Source organism: Salmo trutta, chromosome 18 (genome assembly GCF_901001165.1).
Source record: "Salmo trutta chromosome 18, fSalTru1.1, whole genome shotgun sequence".
In the NCBI taxonomy this organism is placed as follows: domain Eukaryota; kingdom Metazoa; phylum Chordata; class Actinopteri; order Salmoniformes; family Salmonidae; genus Salmo; species Salmo trutta.
This window is the reverse complement of record NC_042974.1, coordinates 46,654,536-46,675,808: the sequence shown is the minus strand read 5'-3', so window position 1 is coordinate 46,675,808 and position 21,273 is coordinate 46,654,536. Positions and strand designations below refer to the sequence as shown.

At 41.2% G+C, this 21,273-nt stretch overlaps 1 protein-coding gene across 3 annotated transcripts in view; it reads right to left on the bottom strand.

The window, feature by feature from the left end:
* Window positions 1-4,258: 4,258 nt before the first annotated feature.
* Window positions 4,259-21,273, bottom strand: part of zgc:123010 (RRM_SF domain-containing protein) — a 62,579-nt gene continuing 45,564 nt past the window's right edge. For all 3 annotated transcript variants that reach the window (XM_029698804.1, XM_029698802.1, XM_029698803.1), the window contains exons 9-15: window positions 20,811-20,952; window positions 20,476-20,580; window positions 18,732-18,822; window positions 16,513-16,546; window positions 7,992-8,172; window positions 7,681-7,802; window positions 4,259-7,234 (exon numbers count right to left, since the gene is read on the bottom strand). In XM_029698804.1, the coding sequence (XP_029554664.1) occupies window positions 7,099-7,234; window positions 7,681-7,802; window positions 7,992-8,172; window positions 16,513-16,546; window positions 18,732-18,822; window positions 20,476-20,580; window positions 20,811-20,952 (811 nt within the window). In that variant the 3' untranslated portion in view covers window positions 4,259-7,098. The remainder of the gene's footprint in view (window positions 7,235-7,680; window positions 7,803-7,991; window positions 8,173-16,512; window positions 16,547-18,731; window positions 18,823-20,475; window positions 20,581-20,810; window positions 20,953-21,273) is intronic.

The window sequence follows — 21,273 nt, the reverse complement described above, 5'->3', positions numbered from 1 at the left end:
TGTCTGGCCACACTATCATAAAGGCCTGATTGGTGGAGTGCTGCAGAGATGGTTGTCATTCTGGAAGGTTCTCCCATCGCCACAGAGGAACTCTGGGGCTCTGTCAGAGTGACCATCGGGTTCTTGGTCACGTCCCTGACCAAGGCCCTTCTCCCCTGATTGCTCAGTTTGGCCGGCGGCCAGCTCTAGGAAGAGTCTTGGTGGTTCCAAACGTCTTCCATTTAAGAATGATTGAGGCCACTGTATTCTTGGGGACCTTCAATGCTGCAGACATTTTTTGGTACCCTTCCCCAGATCTGTGTGTTGACACAATCCTGTCTCAGAGTTCTCCGGACAATTCCTTCGACCTCATGGCTTGGTTTTTGCTCTGACATGCACTGTCAACTGTGGGACCTTATAGAGACAGGTGTGTGCCTTTCCAAATCATGTCCAATCACTTGAATTTACCACAGGTGGACTTCAATCAAGTTGTAGAAACATCAAGGATGATCAATGGAAACAGGATGCACCCAAGTTAAATTTCGAGTTGCATTGAAAAGGGTCTGAATACTTATATAAAGGCATTTCATTTTCTATTTTATTCTAAAAAACTGTTTTTACTTTGTCATTATGGGGTATTGTGCATAGATTGCTGAGAATTGTTTTTATTTAATCCATGTTAGAGTAAGTCTGTAACGTAACAAATGTGGAAAAATGAAAGTGCCAAAAAAGTGCCACTGAATTCTTTGAGGCACTGTATAGACATACACTTTACAAAAACAAACGCAACATGCAACAATTTCAAAGATTTTAATGAGTTACAGTTCAAGTAAGAAAATCAGTCAATTGAAATAACTGCATTAGGCCTTAGTCTATGTATTTCACATGACTTGGAGTAGATATGCAACTGTTGGTCACAGATACCTTTAAAAAGTATGGGCGTGGATCAGAAACCCAGTCAGTATCTGGTGTGACCACCATTTGACTCATGCAGCACAAGACATCTTCGTATAGAGTTAATCAGGCTGTTGATTGTGGCCTGTGGAATGTTGTCCCACTCCTATTCAATGGCTGTGCGAAGTTGCTGGATATTGACGGAAACTTGAATACACATCAATCCAGAGCATCCCAAACCTGTTCAACGGGTGACATGTAGGCCAGAACTGGGACATTTTCAGCTACCAGGAATTGTATACAGATGCTTTCAACATGGGGCCATGCATTATCATACTGAAACATGAGGGGATGGAGGCGGATGAATAGCACGACCATGGGCCTTAGGATCTCATCACATATCATTGTGCATTCAAATGGCTATTGATAAAATGCAATTGTGTTCATTGTCCGTAGCTTATTTCTGCCCATACCATAACCCCACCATGGGGCACTCTGTTCACAACATTGTAATTAGCAAACAGCCCGCCCACACGACACCATCTGCCCAGTACAGTTCAAACCAGGATTAATCTGTAAAGAGTACACTTCTCCAGCGTGCCAGTGGCCATCGAAGGTGAGCATTTGCCGACTTTAGTTGGTACAACGCCAGACTGCTGTCAAGTCAATTCTCTGGCAACAGCACTGGTGGACAGACCTGCAGTCAGCATGAACATTGCACGCTCCCTCAAGACATCTGTGGCATTGTGTCGTGTGACAAAACTGCACATATTAGTGTCCTTTTGTCCCCAGCACAAGGTGCACCTGTGTAATGATCATGCCGTTTAATCTGCTTATTGATATGCCACACCCGTCAGGTGAACGGATGCTCACTAATTAAGGAGAAACATGGATGTAAACAAATGTTCATAAAATGAGAGCAATAATATTTTTGTGCATATGGAACATTTCTTGGATCTTTTATTTCAGCTCATGAAACATGTTTAATAACTGTTGTGTTTATGTATTACACTGAACAAAAATATAAATTTTCACCCCACTACAGCAATTACTCCCTGCCTGGCTGGTAAACTAACAGAGGAAGAACAGGCCCCTATTAGAGTGGTTTATCAGAGAAAAAGCTGCTTTCTGTTCTTGGCCCTCCTATGTTGAATATAATAAATGGCTCCCTATCCACCGGATGTGTACCAAACTCACCAAAAGCGGCAATAATAAAGCCTCACTTGGAAAAGCCAAACCTTGACCCAGAAAATCTAAAAAACTAGCAGCCTATATCGAATCTCCTATTCCTCTCAAAAATGTTTGAAACAACTGTTGCGCAGCAACTCACTGCCTTCCTGAAGACAAACAATGTATACGAAACGCTTCAGTCTGGTTTTAGTCCCCATCATAGCACTGAGACTGCACTTGTGAAGGTGATAAATTACCTTTTAATGGCGTCAGACCAAGGCTCTGCATCTGTCCTCGTGCTCCTAGACCTTGAAGCTGCTTTTGATACCATCGATCACCACATTCTTTTGGAGAGATTGGAAACCCAAATTGGTCTACATGGACAAGTTCTGGCCTGGTTTAGATCTTATCTGTCGGAAAGATAGTTTGTTTCTGTGGATGGTTTGTCTTCTGACAAATCAACTGTAAATTTCAGTGTTCCTCAAGGTTCCGTTTTAGGACCACTATTGTTTTCACTATATATTTTACCTCTTGGTGATGTCATTCGGAAACATAAAATGTTTACTTTCACTGCTATGAGGACGATGCACAGCTGTACATTTCGATGAAACATGGTGAAGCCCCAAAATTGCCCTCCCTGGAAGCCTGTGTTTCACACATAAGGAAGTGGATGGCTGCAAATGTTTTACTTTTAAACTCGGACAAAACAGAGATGCTAGTTCTAGATCCCAAGAAACAAAGAGATCTTCTGTTGGATCTGACAATTAATCTTGATGGTTGTACAGTCATCTTAAATAAAACTGTGAAGGACCTCGGCGTTACTCTGGACCCCGATCTCTCTTTTGACGAACATATCAAGAATATTTCGATGACTGAAACCTTCTGTCCAAAAATGATGCATGTATCCAATGTATCCATGCTTTTGTCACTTCTAGATTAGACTACTGCAATGCTCTACTTTCTGGCTACCCAGATAAAGCACTAAATAAACTTTTGTTAGTGCTCAACACGGCTTCTAGAATCCTGACTAGAACCAAAAAAATGTGATCATATTACTCCAGTGCTAGCCTCTCTACACTGGCTTCCTGTTAAAGCTAGGGCTGATTTCAAGGTTTAACTGCTAACCTACAAAGCATTACATGGGCTTGCTCCTACCCATCTTTTCGATTTGGTCCTGCTGTACATACCTACACGTACGCTACGGTCACAAGATGCAGGCCTCCTAACTGTCCCTAGAATTTCTGAGCAAACAGCTAGAGGCAGGGCTTTCTCCTATAGAGCTCCATTTTTATGGAATGGTCTGCCTACCCATGTGAGAGACGCAGACTCGGTCTCAACTTTTAAGCCTTTATTGAAGACTCATCTCTTCAGAGAAAGAGAAATGAGGTAGAGGCAAGAATGCTGGTGTGTGAAGACAAAGAACTGACTGTTTGAGAATAGTGTGTGCATGCGTGTGTACATGTTTGCACATGCATGTATGCATTTGCACCGAACACCTGACCTAACGATTTGCAAGGAAGAGGAGGACAGTGTGTGTAAGAGTGAGAAAAGACACACACACACAAAGAGTCTAGCTAGTTGCTGTGGTGGAGCTCTCACTATCTCCCCACTTCTCGAATGATGCAGCCCGGCCCTGCTCTGCTCTGCTCTCAGCCACAATCTGCAAAGGCAAATAAAATAAAATGTCACGTTTCGTAAACAAACTGTGTAGACTAAGAGTGAAATTCTTACTTACGGGTCCTTTTCCAACAATGCAGAGTTTGAGATAAAAAAAAAAATGAAATGGTGACAAGATCAATAAATACTTGGGTGGCTGGAGTCTGAATTCTTTTGGGGCCTTACTCTGACACCGCCTGGTATAGAGGTCCTGGATGGCAGGGAGCTCGGCGTGGTGTCCTGGGCCCTACTCACCACCCTCTGTAGGGACTTGCAGTCGGGTGCCTTGCACCCTTTTGATGATCTGAGGGCCCATGCCAAATATTTTCAGCCTCCTGTTGCAGAGCATACAGGGGATAAATACATGCTCTCTAACAAACTGCCTTTCCAAATGACACAACCTAACTCACACCTCCTTCCCAGAGCTTTCGTAAGAGTATTGTAACACACACTGTATGGAGAGTCAGACAGGTGCTTTAAACATCTTTAGAAATAGGGTATGCAGTTGAATTTTCCCACGCATCCAATAGAACAGTAATCTAGATCTATCCTTCTCCCCTTGGTTAGAGTGGTTCTCCCTACCTCATTGATCATCCACCACTACGAGATTTTATCTGTGACACACACCATCCATCGATCCTCCATGCAAATACTAACCACTGTCAGCTTCCATCTCGCTCACATACGACTGACACACACAAGCTTCATTGCGTGTGATGATCAAGCTCTGCAATTACTGCTAGTGCTAGTTAATGGAGCAAAACTAAAATCTCAATACCTATTCTGGAAAACAACATTTACAATCCAGCTACAAATGCCACACTTTCTATTTGGGTAGAGTTTAGTTTTAATAGATGCCATTATGCCCCCTGGTGTTAAGCAAGCTAAACTACACACCACTCAAATGTATTTATAAAGCCCTTTTCACATCACCAGATGTCACAAAGTGCTATACAGAAACTCAGCCTAAAACCCCAAACAGCAAGCAATGCAGATGAAGAAGCACGATGGCTAGTAAAAACTCCCTAGAAAAGGCAGAAACCAGAATCGCCTGCTATCAGTCATCCGTGTGTGTTTAACCATGAGCTGCAGTCTCGATTCAGCTTCAGAAGATGTTCCAATCATTTCTCTGAATCACTGTACCTCTACACACACAACGTTCAAAGGTCTGCCTAACCATATTATATAAAAATGGATAACCACTAAAGTGCAGAATATGTAATAGAATACAACAGCTGTTCCATGAACATAGTGAATAGAATAGGACAAGTGCGTGATGACACCACTGGTTAACATAACAGCAAGATGAAAACAGAAAAATAAAGACATTGAGAGGCTGAAATGATTCAAATAAATGTATGACTTAAAGGACTCTTTGGCAGTGCAGAATAGTTTAACACACAATATTTGGTAGATTTAGCATAAACAGATTACAGTGCTTGAGTTAAGCAGTTTGGTGCATATACCGATTTTGGGGGGTATATCATAAAATAAACACTTTCTCCTGAAATAGGGGCTCGAGATATGGACTCCTTTACTAAAACCACACACACACACCAAATAAAAAAAAAGTGGGCCTCACACATAAATACTTAATTGTTACTTTCTATCAAAATTATTAAACATGCATTGCCCCAAATGAGTGAATACTGTGTACTTGGGGTCACTAAACAAAAATACACTTCTTCGAGTCGTTTAAAAGGTAATATTCTCGTGGTTTCTCATGTGACTTTTTCCCAATATGAAGTTCTGTTTGCTTTCACCAATCTCTACGAGGCTGGAAACAAGGCAACCACAGAAAAGCAGAACCTCCCCTTGTGAATACTAATGGAAATAAGATATCGGTTTCAAAAAAATTCTAAAAACCTGTTTTCACTTTGTCATTATGCAGTATTGTGTGTAGATAGTTTTTTTTCACTCAATCTAATCAATTTAAGAATAAGGCTGTAACGTAACAAAATGTGGAAAAAGTCAAGGGGTCTGAATACCCTCCGAATACAGTGTAAATTCAGTGATTCTGTCCCTTCATAGGACAAAGAGGGTGCTTGGTCTAGTGAATAGATAGATAGTAGATGGAATCAGCAAGAAAAATCTATTTGGTTCATTCTAAAAACAAGAGGCTTATTTCCCAGATGTTTTAAAAACTAGCTTACTAAATAACTACAATTACTCAAACCTTGACAAACACATAGAAAAGTAGGTGTCAATTCTCATTGTCAAAAATCACCCAACAGATTCAGAGTGTGCATTTAAGTGGTTGGCCATCGGGTACAGTGGTAAAAAGAAAAATAGAAACATGCATTAATACACTGAAGAACAAGTTACCTTCTATGGAATTTGGTGGTACTGCTCTCTTCCCCACCCTCTCTTTAGATCTTCCCTATGGGCGAAAGCACATTGCAATGGACCACATAGCTAAGGCCAATAGCACAGATCCCTAGCCCAGTGTAGGTCAAACACTGGGTCATGTTCATTAGGGCATGCCAAGGAAAATGTTTGGAAATGGAACATTTCTTTTTGGAGAAATCCAGGTAGTCCCTCCCTGTGTCTGTTTTCTCACATTTGGTGCCTAATGAACATTATACTATTATGAGGAAGGTTACTAAGCACCAAGTCAGAGTGGAAGGGCCTTATTTTAGGGAGGAACTGAAACGTCAGGGTGAATCTGCTGCATGGCTTCTGGGTCTCCTTTGGTGTGGAGGGCCTGGTCCGTTCTGGCGGTATTGGCACGGGAAGAGAGATGTGGTTGGGAAATGAGAGAAGGAGGACAAGGACAGCACAGGTCACAAACCCCAGACAGTAGTGGCTGTAGCATAGCCAGCGCTGAAGGGACCAAGACTGCAGCTTGCCCTTACTAGAGAAACAGCACCCATTTTTACTTTCCCAGGATCAAGACTCAAATCAGATAAATGAAAGGTCATAGAAAATTGTTCAGTTGGTTACCTTCACCAAAGCAGAGAAAGGAGCCCTCCTAGAGAATCTTGACAATGTATGACACCATTCTTCATCTAAGCCTTGAACTAGACTCAGAGGCCATGGCTGGCTAGGCTAATGGATGCTAGCTGTAAGGCTAACTGATGCTAACTGTAAGGCTGGTAAGGTTAAGGCTTCAAGCTTTTGAGGTTGGTTCCCATGAGCCTAAACGCCGAGGTGTGGTCATGGGGGACAGCGGTTAATTGGTGCATTATTAGTCATAATACGCTCTTAGATTAATGATGGTGTCCACTCATTAATTATGGCGTCCACCATTTTATTAGTCTTAACATTGTTCTCCATAACAGTTCTCCTGCTGTCCTTGGGGGGAGAACATTGCCCAATTTAATAGTCCTTCGGCTCAGTCAGTGTTTGTAATGGGGTTCCAGTTTCTATAAAAGCCCAGAGGTGGGTAGGAAACTGTGCTCAGGGCTGCCAGGGCTTCCTGTCTTTGCCCCTCTGTTCGGAAATGTGTTTGTAGCGACACTTGTCCCCAAAATGGCAGCCAGTGGTCCTCCAGAAGTAACACTCATCTCCGTTCACTGGGCCACGACGTCTGGGACTGGAAAAGGGGCAAAAAGGTTGGAATGTTACATAGAGGTGATTTTGGGATGAAATGATACACATAGTCAAGTACGCTCATCCCCAAATGATTTCCATTTTGGGTTATTGATTATTATTTTCTTCAAAGTTTTAGCTTATTCTTGATTTACCTAGGGTGTTGAAATAGGCAAAAACTTGGATTATGAATTATCCCTTAAAGTTGCAGTGAAACAGCCACATCTGTTTGCAGTATTACAACAAAGGGAAAGGGAAAGGGGGATACCTAGTCAGTTGTACAACAATGCATTCAACTGAAAATCTGTCTTCCGCATTTCATTTTTATTACGTTACTGGATGCTCATCTCCTTTTCAAAAACAAAACAAAAACAATAAGGGCACCTGGGGGCAACCAGTGGCACCGTTTTACCTTTTGCATATCTCAGCCTTAAGGGTGTGGTTCCTTACCAAGTAGCAGCAGCTGCCTGTTGCGATGCGGGGGGGCTACTCTTGAGGGGGATTGGCAGAACCCTCTGGGTGTTACGGTCTGGGTAGCGAACCACCAACCTTGTGTTCTCTATACAGTAGCCCTGTGGGGGAATACACATACACCCACAAAATACAAATACATTAAGATCAATAGAAAATACTTTGTGCATTTTTTTTTTTTAAGAATCCGAAAAGATAAAATAAAATGTCAAGAAAAAGTTAAAACAAAACCTACAATATACAAAACAGAAAAAAGGCCACAGCATCTTATGTCACAGAAGGCCACTCACGTTGAGTTTCTCCATGGCCCGCGATGCCATGTTGGCGTTCTTGAAGTTGACAAAGGCACAGAACCGCTCGTGGATAACTCGTATGCTGTCTATCTCCCCATAGGTTTGAAAGAGGTCCAACAGGTGTTTCTCAGCAATCTCAGTGGTCACGTTTCCAACCCAGAGAGACGCACACAAGGACCTGAAGGAAAGTGAGACGGAAAAGTCATCACTTACGTCCCACACAGATGTCATGTTACACACACACAAATCCAAAAGGTATACACACCAATCCATCCACCCCCCCCACACAAAAGTATGTGAACCCTTTGGAATTACCTGGATTTCTGCATAAATTTGGTCAAATTTTATCTGATCTTCATCTAAGTTACAATAAACAGTGTGCTTAAACTAATAACACAAATTGTATTTTTTTTGTCTATATTGAATACATTATTTCAACATTCACAGTGTAGGTTGGAAAAGGTATCAACCCCTAGGCTAATGACTACTCCAAAAGCTAATTGGAGTCAGGAGTAAGCTAAACTGGAGTCCAAACAATGAGACGAAATTGGAGATGTTGGTTAGAGCTGCCTTGCCCCATAAAAAGAAACTCAAAATTTGAGTTTTCTATTCACAAGAAGCATTGCCTGATGTGAACCATGCCTCAAACAAAGATCTTAGAATTGTTGACTTGCATAAAGCTGGAAAGGGTTACAAAAGTATCTCTAAATGCCTTGATGATCATCAGTCCACGGTAAGACAAATTGTCTATAAAAATGGAGAAAGAACAGCACTGTTGCTACTCTCCCTAGGAGTGGCCGTCCTGCACAGATGACTGCAAGAGCACTGCGCAGAATGCTCAATGAGGTTAAGAAGAAACCTAGTGTCAGCGAAAGACTTGCAGAAATCTCTGGAACATGCCAACATCTCTGTTGACGAGTCCACGATACCCAAAACACTTAATGGTGTTCATGGGAGGACACCACGGAAGAAGCACCTGCTGTCTAAAATATATATATATATAAATAAAACATTGCTGCACGTCTGAAGTTTGCAAAAGTGCATCTGGATGTCCCACAGTGCTACGGGCAAAATATTCTGTGGACAGATGAAACTGCAGTGGAGTTGTTTGTAAGAAACACACAACACTGTGTGGAGAAAAAAAGGCTCAGAACTCCAACATCAAAACCTCATCTCAACTGTAAAGTATGGTGGAGGGAGCATTATGGTTTGGGGCTGCTTTGCTGCCTCAGGGCCTGGACAGCTTGCTATCATTGTCCGGATCTCTGGCAGTCTATGGGTGTGCCACAGGGTTCAATTCTCGGGCCGACTCTTCTCTGTATACACCAATGATGTTGCTCTTGCTGCTGGTGATTCTCTGATCCACCTCTACGTAGACGACACCATTCTGTATACTTCTGGCCCCTCTTTGGACACTGTTAACTAACCTCCAGACGAGCTTCAATGCCATACAACTCTCCTTCCGTGGCCTCCAACTGCTCTTAAACGCAGGTAAAACTAAATGCATGCAATTCAATCGATCACTGCCCGCACCTGCTCGCCCGTCCAGCATCACTACTCTGGACGGCTCTGACTTAGAACACGTGGACAACTACAAATACCTGGGCGTCTGGTTAGACTGTAAACTCTCCTTCCAGACTCACATTAAGCATCTCCAATCCAAAATGAAACCTAGAATTAGCTTCCTATATCGCAACAAAGCATCCTTCACTCATGCTGCCAAACACACCCTCGTAAAACTGACCATCCTACCGATCCTCGACTTCGGTGATGTCATCTATAAAATAGCCTCCAACACTCTACTCAACAAACTGGATGCAGTCTATCACAGCGCCATCCGTTTTGTCACCAAAGCCCCATACACTACCCACCATTGCGACCTGTACGCTCTCGTTGGTTGGCCCTCGCTTCATACTCGTTGCCAAACCCACTGGCTACAGGTTATCTACAAGTCTCTGCTAGGTAAAGCCCCGCCTTATCTCAGCTCACTGGTCACCATAGCAGCACCTACTCGTAGCATGCGCTCCAGCAGGTATATCTCACTGGTCACCCCCAAAGCCAATTCCTACTTTGGCCGCCTTTCCTTCCAGTTCTCTGCTGCCAATGACTGGATATCTCCCTCACTAGCTTTAAGCACCAGCGGTCATTGCAGCTCATGGATCACTGCACCTGTATATAGCCCATCTGTAAGTAGCCCATGTATCTGCCTACCTCATCCCCATACAGTATTTATTTATTTATCCTGCTCCTTTGCACCCCAGTATCTCTACTTGCACATTCACCATTCCAGCGTTTAATTGCTATATTGTAATTACTTCGCCACCATGGCCTATTTATTGCCTTAACTTACCTCCTTTGCACTCACTGTATATAGACCTTTTTGTTTTCATTTGTTCTACTGTATGTTTTGTTTATTCCATGTGTAACTGTGTTGTGTGTCTCGAATTGCTACGCTTTATCTTGGCCAGGTCGCAGTTGCAAATGAGAACTTGTTCTCAACTAGCCTACCCGGTTAAATAAAGGTGAAATAAAAAAAAATCATTGACGGAAAAATGAATTCCCAAGTTTATCAACACATTTTGCAGGAGAATGTTAGGTTATCTGTCCGCCAATTGAAGCTCAACAGAAGTTGGGTGATGCAACAGGACAACGACCCAAAACACAGAAGTAAATCAACAGAATGGCTTCAACAGAAGAAAATACGCCTTCTGGTGTGACGCAGTCAGAGTCCTGACCTCAACCCGATTGAGATGCTGTGGTATGCCCTTGAGGGCGGTTCACAAACTTTTCCCACCCTGCACTGTGAATGTTTACACGGTGTGCTCAATAAAGACATGAAAATGTATAATTGTTTGTGTGTTATTAGTTTAAGCAGATTGTCTATTGTTGTGACCTAGATGAAGATCAGATCAAATTTTATGACCAGTTTATGCAGAACTCAAGGTATTTCCAAAGGGTTCATATACTTTGCCACTGTACGTACACACCAACTCATTCAAGGGTTTTTTATTTTTTACATTGTAGAATAATAGTGAAGACATCAAAAATATGAAATAACACATGGAACCATGTAGTAACCAAAAAAGTTTAACAAATCAAAATACATTTTATATTATTCAAAGTAGCCACCCTTTTCCTTGATGACAGCTTTGCACACTCCTGGCATTCTCTCAACCAGCTTCATGAGAAATGCTTTTCCAACAGTCTTGAAGGAGCTCCCACATATGCTGAGCACTTATTGGCTGCTTTTCCTTCACTCTGCAGTTCAACTCATCCCAAACCATTTCAATTGGGTTGAGGTCAGGTGATAGGCCAGGTCTTCTGATGCAGCACTGCATCACACTCCTTCTTGGTCAAATATCCCTTACACAGCCTGGAGGTGTATTGGGTCATTGTCCTATTGAAAAACAAATTATAGCCCTACTAAACGCAAACCAGATGGAATGGCGTATTGCTGCAGAATGCTGTAGTAGCCATGCTTTTTATGTGTGCCTTGAATTGTAAATAAATCACTGACAGTGTCACCAGCAAAGCACCCTGACACCACCAACTTCATGCTTAACAGTGGGAACCACATATGCGGAGATCATCCGTTCACCCAATCTTTGCGTCTTGCGATAGAAAAATGACATTTACCTGAATTGTTTGATATTAATAGTTAGCAATTAATGCTTAATAGACAGAAGGATATTTCTGTCCTGTTAGTGTCTGTGTTTTTATGATCTCCACTAGTTCCATGCAGCTAATCTGGGCATATGGTCACCAGAGCTGGCTTGAGCTGACAAATGAGCTAAAGACTGCATTGCAAAGACAAGATGTGGTGGGTGTAACCGAGAGAGCCAGGAATTTAGAACAATTCCTCATTGTCTCTAAATCACCCTTGCATCTGGGAAACTAAGCCAGGGTGGGGTTAAGACAACAACCCACGTGCAGATAATGACAGGATGAAGCTACTATGTGGTAGTAAACTATGTGGTAGTAAACTATGTGGTAGAGCAGGGTCACGGGGTATTGTATGGTAAAGTGCAACCGGCGATACAAGAGAACATATTTGGGAGTTTTGAGAACAATGCAACTCAGGAAAACCCTAGGAGTTTTAATCTCGCGAGACACTTTATTTTAAAATATATATTTATTGAATTCACGAAAGGGAGGAAGAGATGAGTGTAATTAAAGTGGCCTCCCTGAGAACCTGAGTTATGTTTGTTTTGACTATAATAAAAAAAAATGTGTTTACCTGGTAACATTGCGTTAAGACAGAAAAACAGATGTAGTGTACAGTTGAGATTGTAGAGGGCTTTCCGAGTTTAATGGAAAAAAATGTAGACTAGTGAAGGTAACAAAGGAAAGTAAGTAAAAGTAAGAAAGAATTTCAAATTTGAATTGATTAAGAATTGGCTGATGTATTTTCTACATTTGGCGCATTACAGGTTAACCTTAAAATGGACGTTTAATGAGTATGAAGTAAAAAGGGAATATCCAGCAGAGGCTGGTATTAAAAACAGAGTAATATTGATAAGGAGGATTGATGTAAACTTAATGAGTGTTGGCAGTATGTGAATGGTAATATGTTAGTGGAGTTTTTTTTATAGCACCCTGATGCAATATTTTAGTCATTTGAAAAGCTGAGGTTTCAATACACGGTTAAATAATGAGTAAATAGATTAGCGGTGGTTGAAAGCGAGCAGGCAGTGGGACATTTGCGGTAGAGCTATGGGAAACATTTGACAGTTTCTGATTATTGTTGCTTGGTTTTATAGTTAGGTAACACAGTGAATTTGAGAATGAAGTTAACGTATTCTAAAATTATAAATCGGTTTAATGTAGATTGAAATGAGTATTGAATATGATATTAGTATAGTGAAATTCAGCAGTTTTATAAAAAGGTATCTGGAGGTAATGAGGAGTTAAATAAGGCCTGACCTTTTTTGTTTGTTTTTACCATATAGTTTCAAGAACCCACCCACACATTATGAATATTATTATTTTTTTTTAAATGCTATGTTGATTTATTGTGAGTGTTCTATTTCATTTGGTTTTAGTAGGGTTTACACGCGTTAGTGCCGAGGTATCTTAAAAGGGGCACAAGTTTTTATTTTCTCAGTTTTACTTGAACACGCAAATTCTTTTGATAAAAAACATGTACTGAAGAAACTTAGTGTAAACCTGGGATACGAAATGTATGAAATGTTTAGATAATTGGTCTAATAGAGAAAGTAACACTTATTTGAAGAGTTTTAATAACCTCTGACCTCTCCTTTCTAGTGTGGTTTAATCGCCCTCACTGGAATGCCGAGAGACACTGGATGGTGATTTAAAAGGTCATTTATAATACTGATAATTACGGAGAAGTTATATAACTAATAGGACCACGAGAAGGATAGACCTGTCTCTAGTCTATTTTTACTACAAAGTTATGGGTACAAATGTTTTTTTGGAGTTATTAAGGGAAGTCATTTGTATTTTAAATTTGTAGTATTGTTTTTACACAGTCACTATGTGAATCGTGTCAAAATGGGGGAATTACCAGTCTTTTGAGGGTTTTGGATTGAAGTTTACACACACCGAGTGATATCTAGAAATGTATTCAGCGATGTATGAAGGTGTTTGTCCTGTTTTGTTTTGATAAATATCACCAGATTGGGATAATTTCCTGGTTGGGATAATCTGGGAAACTAAAACAGGGTGGGGTTAAGACAACAACCCACGTGCAGATACCGACAGGATGAACCCAGAGTGGATTATGATGCTCCTTGGTCTGCATGAGGGGGGTTGAACCAACCATGACTGAGCATTGTTAGTGTCAGCTATATATAGTACTCTGCATTAGTGTAAAGGTTAGGTTACTCGGTCCAACACTCAAGGGTGGGGTGGATCAACTAGCCTCATTATTGCAACAATTAATCGATATTAAATGAAGATGATTGTTTGAAGAAATTACCAAATATCTCTCAGTACTACATTTCCACGACAGTCTCAAAGACACAGCGGTTGGAACCAAAAATCTCAAATTTGGACTCCGACCAAAGGACAGATTTCCACCAGTCTAATGTCCATTGCTTGTGTTTCTTGGCCAATGCAAGTCTCTTCTTATTGGTGGTAGTTTCTTGTGGTAGTTTCTTTGCAGCAATTCAACCATGAAGGCCTGATTAACACAGTCTCCTCTAAACAGTTGATGTTGAGATGTGTCTGTTACTTAAACTCTGAAGCATTTATTTGGGCTGCAATCTGAGGTGCAGTTAACAGTAATGAACTTATCCTCTGCAGCAGAGGTAACTCTGGGTCTTCCTTTCCTGTGGCGGTACTCATGAGAACCAGTTTCATCATAGCGCTTGGTGGTTTTTGTTACTGCACTTGAAGAAACTTTCAAAGTTCTTTACATTTTCCGAATTGACTGAGCTTCATGTCTTAAAGTAATGCTGGACTGTCATCTCTCTTTGCTTATTTGAGCAGTTCTTGCCATAATATGGATTTGATCTTTTACCAAATAGGGCTATCTTCTGTATACCCCCCTACCTTGTCACAACACAACTGATTGGCTCAAATGCATTAAGGAGAAAATAAATTCCACAAATTAAGTTAACAAGGCACACCTGTTAATTGAAATGCATTCCAGGTGACTACCTCATGAAGCTGGTTGAGAGAATGCCAAGAGTGTGCAAAGCTGTCAAAGCAAAGGGTGACTACATTGAAGAATCTCAAAACATAAAATATATTTAGATTTGTTTAACAATTTTTTGGTTACAACATGATTACATGTGTTATGTCATTGTTTTGATGTATTCACTAATATTCTACAATGTAGGAAATTGTTTTCTTTTAAAAACAACCCTGGAATGAGTAGGTGTCCAAACCAGGTGCTATATACACTACCGTTCAAAAGTTTGGGGTTACTTAGAAATTCCCTTGTTTTTGAAAGAAAAGCAACTTTTTGTCCATTAATGTAACGTCAAATTGATCAGAAATACAGTGTAGACAGAAATACAGAAATTACTATTGTAGCTGGAAACAGCAGATTTTTTTATGGCATATCTACATAGGCGTAGGGCCATTATCAGCAACCATCACTCCTGTGTTCCAATGGCATGTTGTGTTAGCTAATCCAAGTTTATAATTTTAAAAGGCTAATTGATTAGAAAACCCTTTTGCAATTATGTTAGCACAGCTGAAAACCGTTATGATTAAAGAAGCAATAAAACTGGCCTTCTTTAGACTAGTTGAGTATCTGGAGCATCAGCATTTGTGGGTTCAATTACAGGCTCAAAATGGCCAGAAACAAAATAACTTTCTACTGAAACTCAGTCTATTCTTGTTCTGAGAAATGAAGGCTATTCCATGCGAGAAATTGCCAAGAAACTGAAGAGCTGGTACAACGCTGTGTCCTACTCCCTTCACAGAACAGCGCAAACTGGTTCTAACCAGAATAGAAATAGTGGGAGGCCCTGGTGCACAACTGAGCAAGAGGACAAGTACATTAGAGTGTTAAGTTTGAGAAACAGATGACTCAAGTCCTCAACTGGCAGCTTCATTAAATAGTACCCGCAAAACACCAGTCTCAACGTCAACAGTAAAGAGGCGACTCCGGGATGCTGTCCTTCTAGGCAGAGTTTCAAAGAAAAAGCCTTATCTCATACTGGACTATAAAAAGAAAAGATTAAGTTGGGCAAAAGAACACAGACACTAGACAGAGGAAGATTGGAAAAAAGTGTTATGGACAGACTAATCTAAGTTTGAGGTGTTCGGATCACAAAGAACAACATTCGTGAGATGCAGAAAAAATGAAGATGCTGGAGGAGTGCTTGACGCCATCTGTCAAGCATGGTAGAGGCAATGTGATGGTCTGGGGGTGCTTTGGTGGTAGATTTGTACAGGGTAAAAGGGATCTTGAAGGAGGAAGGCTATCACTCCATTTTGCAACCCCATGCCAAACCCTGTGGACAGCGCTTAAATTGGAGCCAATTTCCTCCTACAACAGGACAATGACCTAAAGCACAGCTCCAAACTATGCAATAACTATTAAGGGAAGTAGCAGTCAGCTGGTATTCTGTCTATAATGGAGTGGCCAGCACAGTCACTCTCAACCCTATTGAGCAGTGGTGGAAGCAGCTTGACAGTATGGTACGTAAGAAGTGCCCATCAAGCCAATCCAACTTGTGGGAGGTGCTTCAGGAAGCATGGGGTGAAATCGCTTCAGATTACCTCAACAAATTGACAACTAGAATGCCAAAGATCTACAAGGCTGTAATTGCTGCAAATAGAGGATTCTTTGATGAAAGCAAAGTTATGACAATTATTATTTCAATTAAAAATCATTCTTTATAACCTGGTCAACATCTGGACTATATTTCCTATTCATTTCAGGTATGTTTTCATGGAAAACAAGGTATTTTCTAAGTGACACCAATAAATAAATAACACACACTACCAACAGTAGTATATATATATATTTTTTTTTTATTTTTTAAATCAGGGGCAATGACCCCTTTAGGGTAAATATGATTGGCTAATATCCACCTACCCTGGCAGGCCCAATGAGGAGTCCTGGCTCACCACTGAGGAGAGGGAATACAAATTAATTATATCACATTCAAAAAAAACATTTATGTGCCATCTTCACATTCCAGAGCATGTTGTGTTGCGTTCCTTCCCAGTCATTGAAATTAGACTAATTCCTGACATTGCTGCCCTCTAGGGTTTAGATGACAAATTGCATATACTGGCACAGCCTGGCTGGTGGTTGGGTAGTGTGTGTGTGTGTGCCTGCATAAGACAAAGCAGCTAGCAAGGTACTGCTCCGTGTCAGGTGACATATGCAGTGTAGCTCTATAGAAGGTTATATTTAGACCCATAAGTGTCCAGATAGCCATGCTCTTTGAAATGTTTGATTCCGTCTCAATTGTAAAGTAATTAGTGGATTCAAATAAAGTATTTAAAATGTGTGTGTGAGCACATCGTAACTAGGGCTTTTGTGGTGACCGTATTACTGCCACACCGGCAGTCATGACCGCAGTAAAATTCCACGTGACTGTTGAGTCATGGTAATCTCCTCTTATGCACTCTGGACATGCGTTGGTAATACCCAACTCACTAACAACCGTCAGGTCCCTAATGGAAAGCTCTGTATCAGAGGTGAGGGGGGGGCTGCCTTAATCGACGCCCATGTCGTCAGCACCCGGGGACCAGCACTTATAAAGGGTGTTAACTGCTCAAGGGCAGAACGGCAGATTTTTCCACTTTGCCAGCTCGGGGATTCGAATCAGCAACCTTTCAGTTACTGGGTCTTAACAGTTAGGCTACCTGCCGCCCCAGGCTAATGGCCTGGTACTCAGGGCTCTATTGTCCCTCTAACCGCTCTGACATCAATGCAAAAGGAATCGAAAATGACGAACTCATCAAAACAGTATGTGCTTTTAAAGAACTCACCTCACTGTGATTGATCAATTTGAAGATAGAAGTTCAACAACTATTTGAAACAGTGTAAAACATGGTTGTTGTGGATGTTGTTTCAAAGCCTAACAACGAAATGGACAGTGCTTTCTTAGGTAATGAGTCATTCAAAACACCCATACACATAAGCCTATTAGCCGAAGCCAACCACAAAAAATAATTAAAATAACCATTGTGTCGTTATACAACACAGCCTACCGCATTTCACGCACGTCAGAAAAACAAAAAAACACGATTTAAGATGTCTTTGGTACATAATTGGTCTAGCCTATACTTCAAAATTAAACACATTCTAGTAATTGCCTTTGAGCGTGGACCGTATTATTATGCATACTGGATGGACCTTATGCTACGCGCCAAAGTTTTTATCCATGAGTATGGGCCTAGGCGATGCATGCATTTTCATAATTAATAGGCTGACACATTCCTTTTAGCTACAGAATCTCTCACCACTGTGTTTCCATCTCCTTCTCCATTCCTTTCTCCAGCGTGCAGAGAAAAGTGCTGTCAACAGTTTAATGAAATATGTTTTGTTGTGAAAACATGTTACTATCGATGGTCCAGAACAGCCTCCAGAAGAGGCTGCATGCTCCTCCAACGGTGGTTAAGGCGTGGAGTGAAATAACCGACAGGATTGAAAATGGAACCAGCTATTCGATTGCATATGGATGACGTCGTTATTCCCCTGCCCATTTGATAAATGGGCCCTTCTAAATTAAAACGAATTTAAAATATTAGTAAAGACAAGAATAAATTGAGAATATCAAAAATAAGATCACTTTATGAGGGACCATTGTGTGCAGGCTGAGACAAGGAACAGAGCAAGCTTTTTTCCTCTCAAACCATCAATAGCTTATAGTCGCATCATGCAGCCCATATATGTTTTGATTTCTAAGAGTCTAAAGTTTGCATCATTTACAACTATAGTTGACAAATAACTCTAAATCTAACATATAGGACCTGTTTCAAATTATAGGCTCTTTTTCCCATTCCAATGCAAGTGCATTTCTATTTTATTCAGCTAAGTTCAACTATATTATTTTAACTATAAAATCCTATATCATAATGATTCTTTAGACCTACCTAAAATAAATATTTATTGTGGTGTATATTAAATTGATTTAAATGTAGATGTTCGAAAGGCATGCATCAATGGCTCGTGTGCGTGGAGGCCTGGAAATGCTAATCATGTTTATCCTAATTAACATCAATTACCGTGAGACCAGCAGTCTTTTGCATGACAATAACCAGCTGACAAAATGCCATGACCGCCACAGCCCTAGTCCTCACCCCTAGAAGCCTCAGGTGAAGCCAGTACAGCCTGTACAGTGGTGAATCTCTCCAGCAGCAACACACTCTGCATCTCCTCAAAACCAAGATCCTAGAGAGAGCGAGAAAAGGAGGGAGAGAGAGAGAGGCGAGAGTCAGGAGGCAAGACTACGGATCCATCCCTTCAGTCAAGTGGCTTCCTCTCCTTGTCTGCTTTGAGAGTGATTGGAGAGTTAAATACAAACTTATGAATGCAGCACAATGCTTTCCCCTGTCCTGTGTTTTCAGATCAGTGCAGATGTAGGAAACCACTAGACTATTGAGATGCACCCTAAAACTCATAAGGACAAACAGTGCATGAACAGTGTAACACCCCTAGATGTTACACAATTTTGTTGTAGCCCTGAACTAACTCACCTGATCACCTATTCAATGGCTTGATGATTAGTTAACAAGTTGAATCAAATGTGATGTAGTTAAAATACATGGAACGGCTAGGGGCCCCAGAGGAGAGTTGAAAACCTGACCTAAACTCCAAACTCCAGTCTTCCTGTCCTTAGCTGCTTATCATGAAGGAAAGGAAACGAGGGAATTAGCCAATTTAGTAGATCTGGAACATAACCATACGCTGCCATTTCACATACGTATTTTGTTACCATGGACAGCACATCAGCATGTGTGTACGCAGAATTGAATTGTGTGTGTGTGTGTATGTATTAATATTTTATGTAGTACTCTGAAGTTGATGAGACTGCGCGCGTGCGAGTGAGCGGCTGAATCCAAAAATCACTCCCTTCTCCTTCACCTCGCCCCTCCACTTAAGCGTTCACGTGCGCCTCCGCCATATGCACAAGTATCCAAAGCTGAGGGAGTGAACATTATAAAGGGTGTAGGGGCTAATTAGACTCTCCGGCAGCCACTTTGGCCAGGCCAGCAAGGCTGCAGGCTCCAGAGCGAAGTGCTATCCTGACACACAATTTGATTAAAAAAAAAAAGAATGGAGAGGTGTGCCTAATTATATGTCCCGTGCATTTTTTTATGTCTGATTTCGAGAGTTGACACGTGTAACGGATTAAATGCCTCTAAAATTAAATGTTTAAAGGCCCTGTGCAGTAACAAATGTGATGTTCCTGTGTTTCACATATTTCCACACGATGAGGTTGGAATAATATGTGAAAATGATGATGTCCTTTGAGTGTAAGAGCGGTTTGAAAAGACCGCCTGAGATTTCAGTGTGTAGTGGTGGGATAGAGTTTTGCCTTGCCTGGTGCAATCATCAGGAGGTGAATCAGTTACTAGACCAGTAAGAAAGACAGTTTCAGATAATTTTCAGTTTCCTCCCCCCCACTCAGACCCCTCCCAGATAGTTCTAGCAGAATTCTTGCTTGAGAAATTGCTCTTTGCTAAGAAGCAATTTTTGTTTTCTATCAAAATGGTAAACTATCACAGTACTTACTTGTTAGAGATAAAAGTCCAATGCAGGTGTTTTTAACTGCTACTGACATTAACATCTTGTAAACGAACAAGGTTGATTTGTTAATTAGAATTTCATGTTTGTTTTATTATTTAAAAAGTGGAACATGAATTGTATCATTCAAGCCACAAGTGAGTCCCGAAGGTGATGGGTTAATTGATCCCCTCACCGCTCTCTGGAAGTCACCCTCTTGAGTTTCGTCAGCAACAGAGGGCCCTCCAAGAGAGTTGGTAGGGGCAAGGTGGTGGCTTGGGATTCACCAAGAGTGTGTGAGTGAGCAAGCGTGTGTACCATAAGCTGTAAGACTTTGCAGTTGAAGAGATCAATGACGGCCTCCTCACAGTCTTCATCCAGCTTCAGCACCTGTTCCATGGCTTTCTCCGCCTCACTGTACCTCTACACACACACACACACACACACACACACACACACACACACACACACACACACGCGCAGACACGTACGGACGCACACGTTTAGAGGTAAAGACACAAAAGGCCGGCATAAAAATTATAGAACTGATGAAAAACCAGTAAATGCAGAATATACGTCCTATAGAATAGATTAAAATACATGACGATAGAATAGGACAGGTCAGAACATGAGTGATGTAATCTGTGGCCCACCTTCATGCCAATGAGTGCGCTGCCCTTGCGGAAGTGTCCTTTAGGCCAGGCAGCTGCCAGTTGGATGGACTGCTCAGCATCAGACAGGGCCTGTGGGTACTGCTCCAAACAGCTATAACAGTACGACCGGTTCCCAAAGAACCTGGAGATATAGACAAAAAGACAGAGGAGAAATTGTTGTTATTTATCAATGTCATATACACTTGTGCCAATGTATTGATGTCGGCTATATAATAAGCGTATTGGCATTAGAGGTCAGGTTGCAAAGGGAGAGTATATTACTTGAAACTTTCAAAGTTTATCAGTAAACTGCCAGAATTTGGGTAACTTTACATTTTATCAGTTGACATCTAGTGGCCTATTTGGGAAGTTCAGAATCTCTGGCCGTCTGACCTTAGCACGTAAAATATTCAAAATAATCAAATATGATTTTAAAATAAATAAAGACAAAGCTGCAAAACAT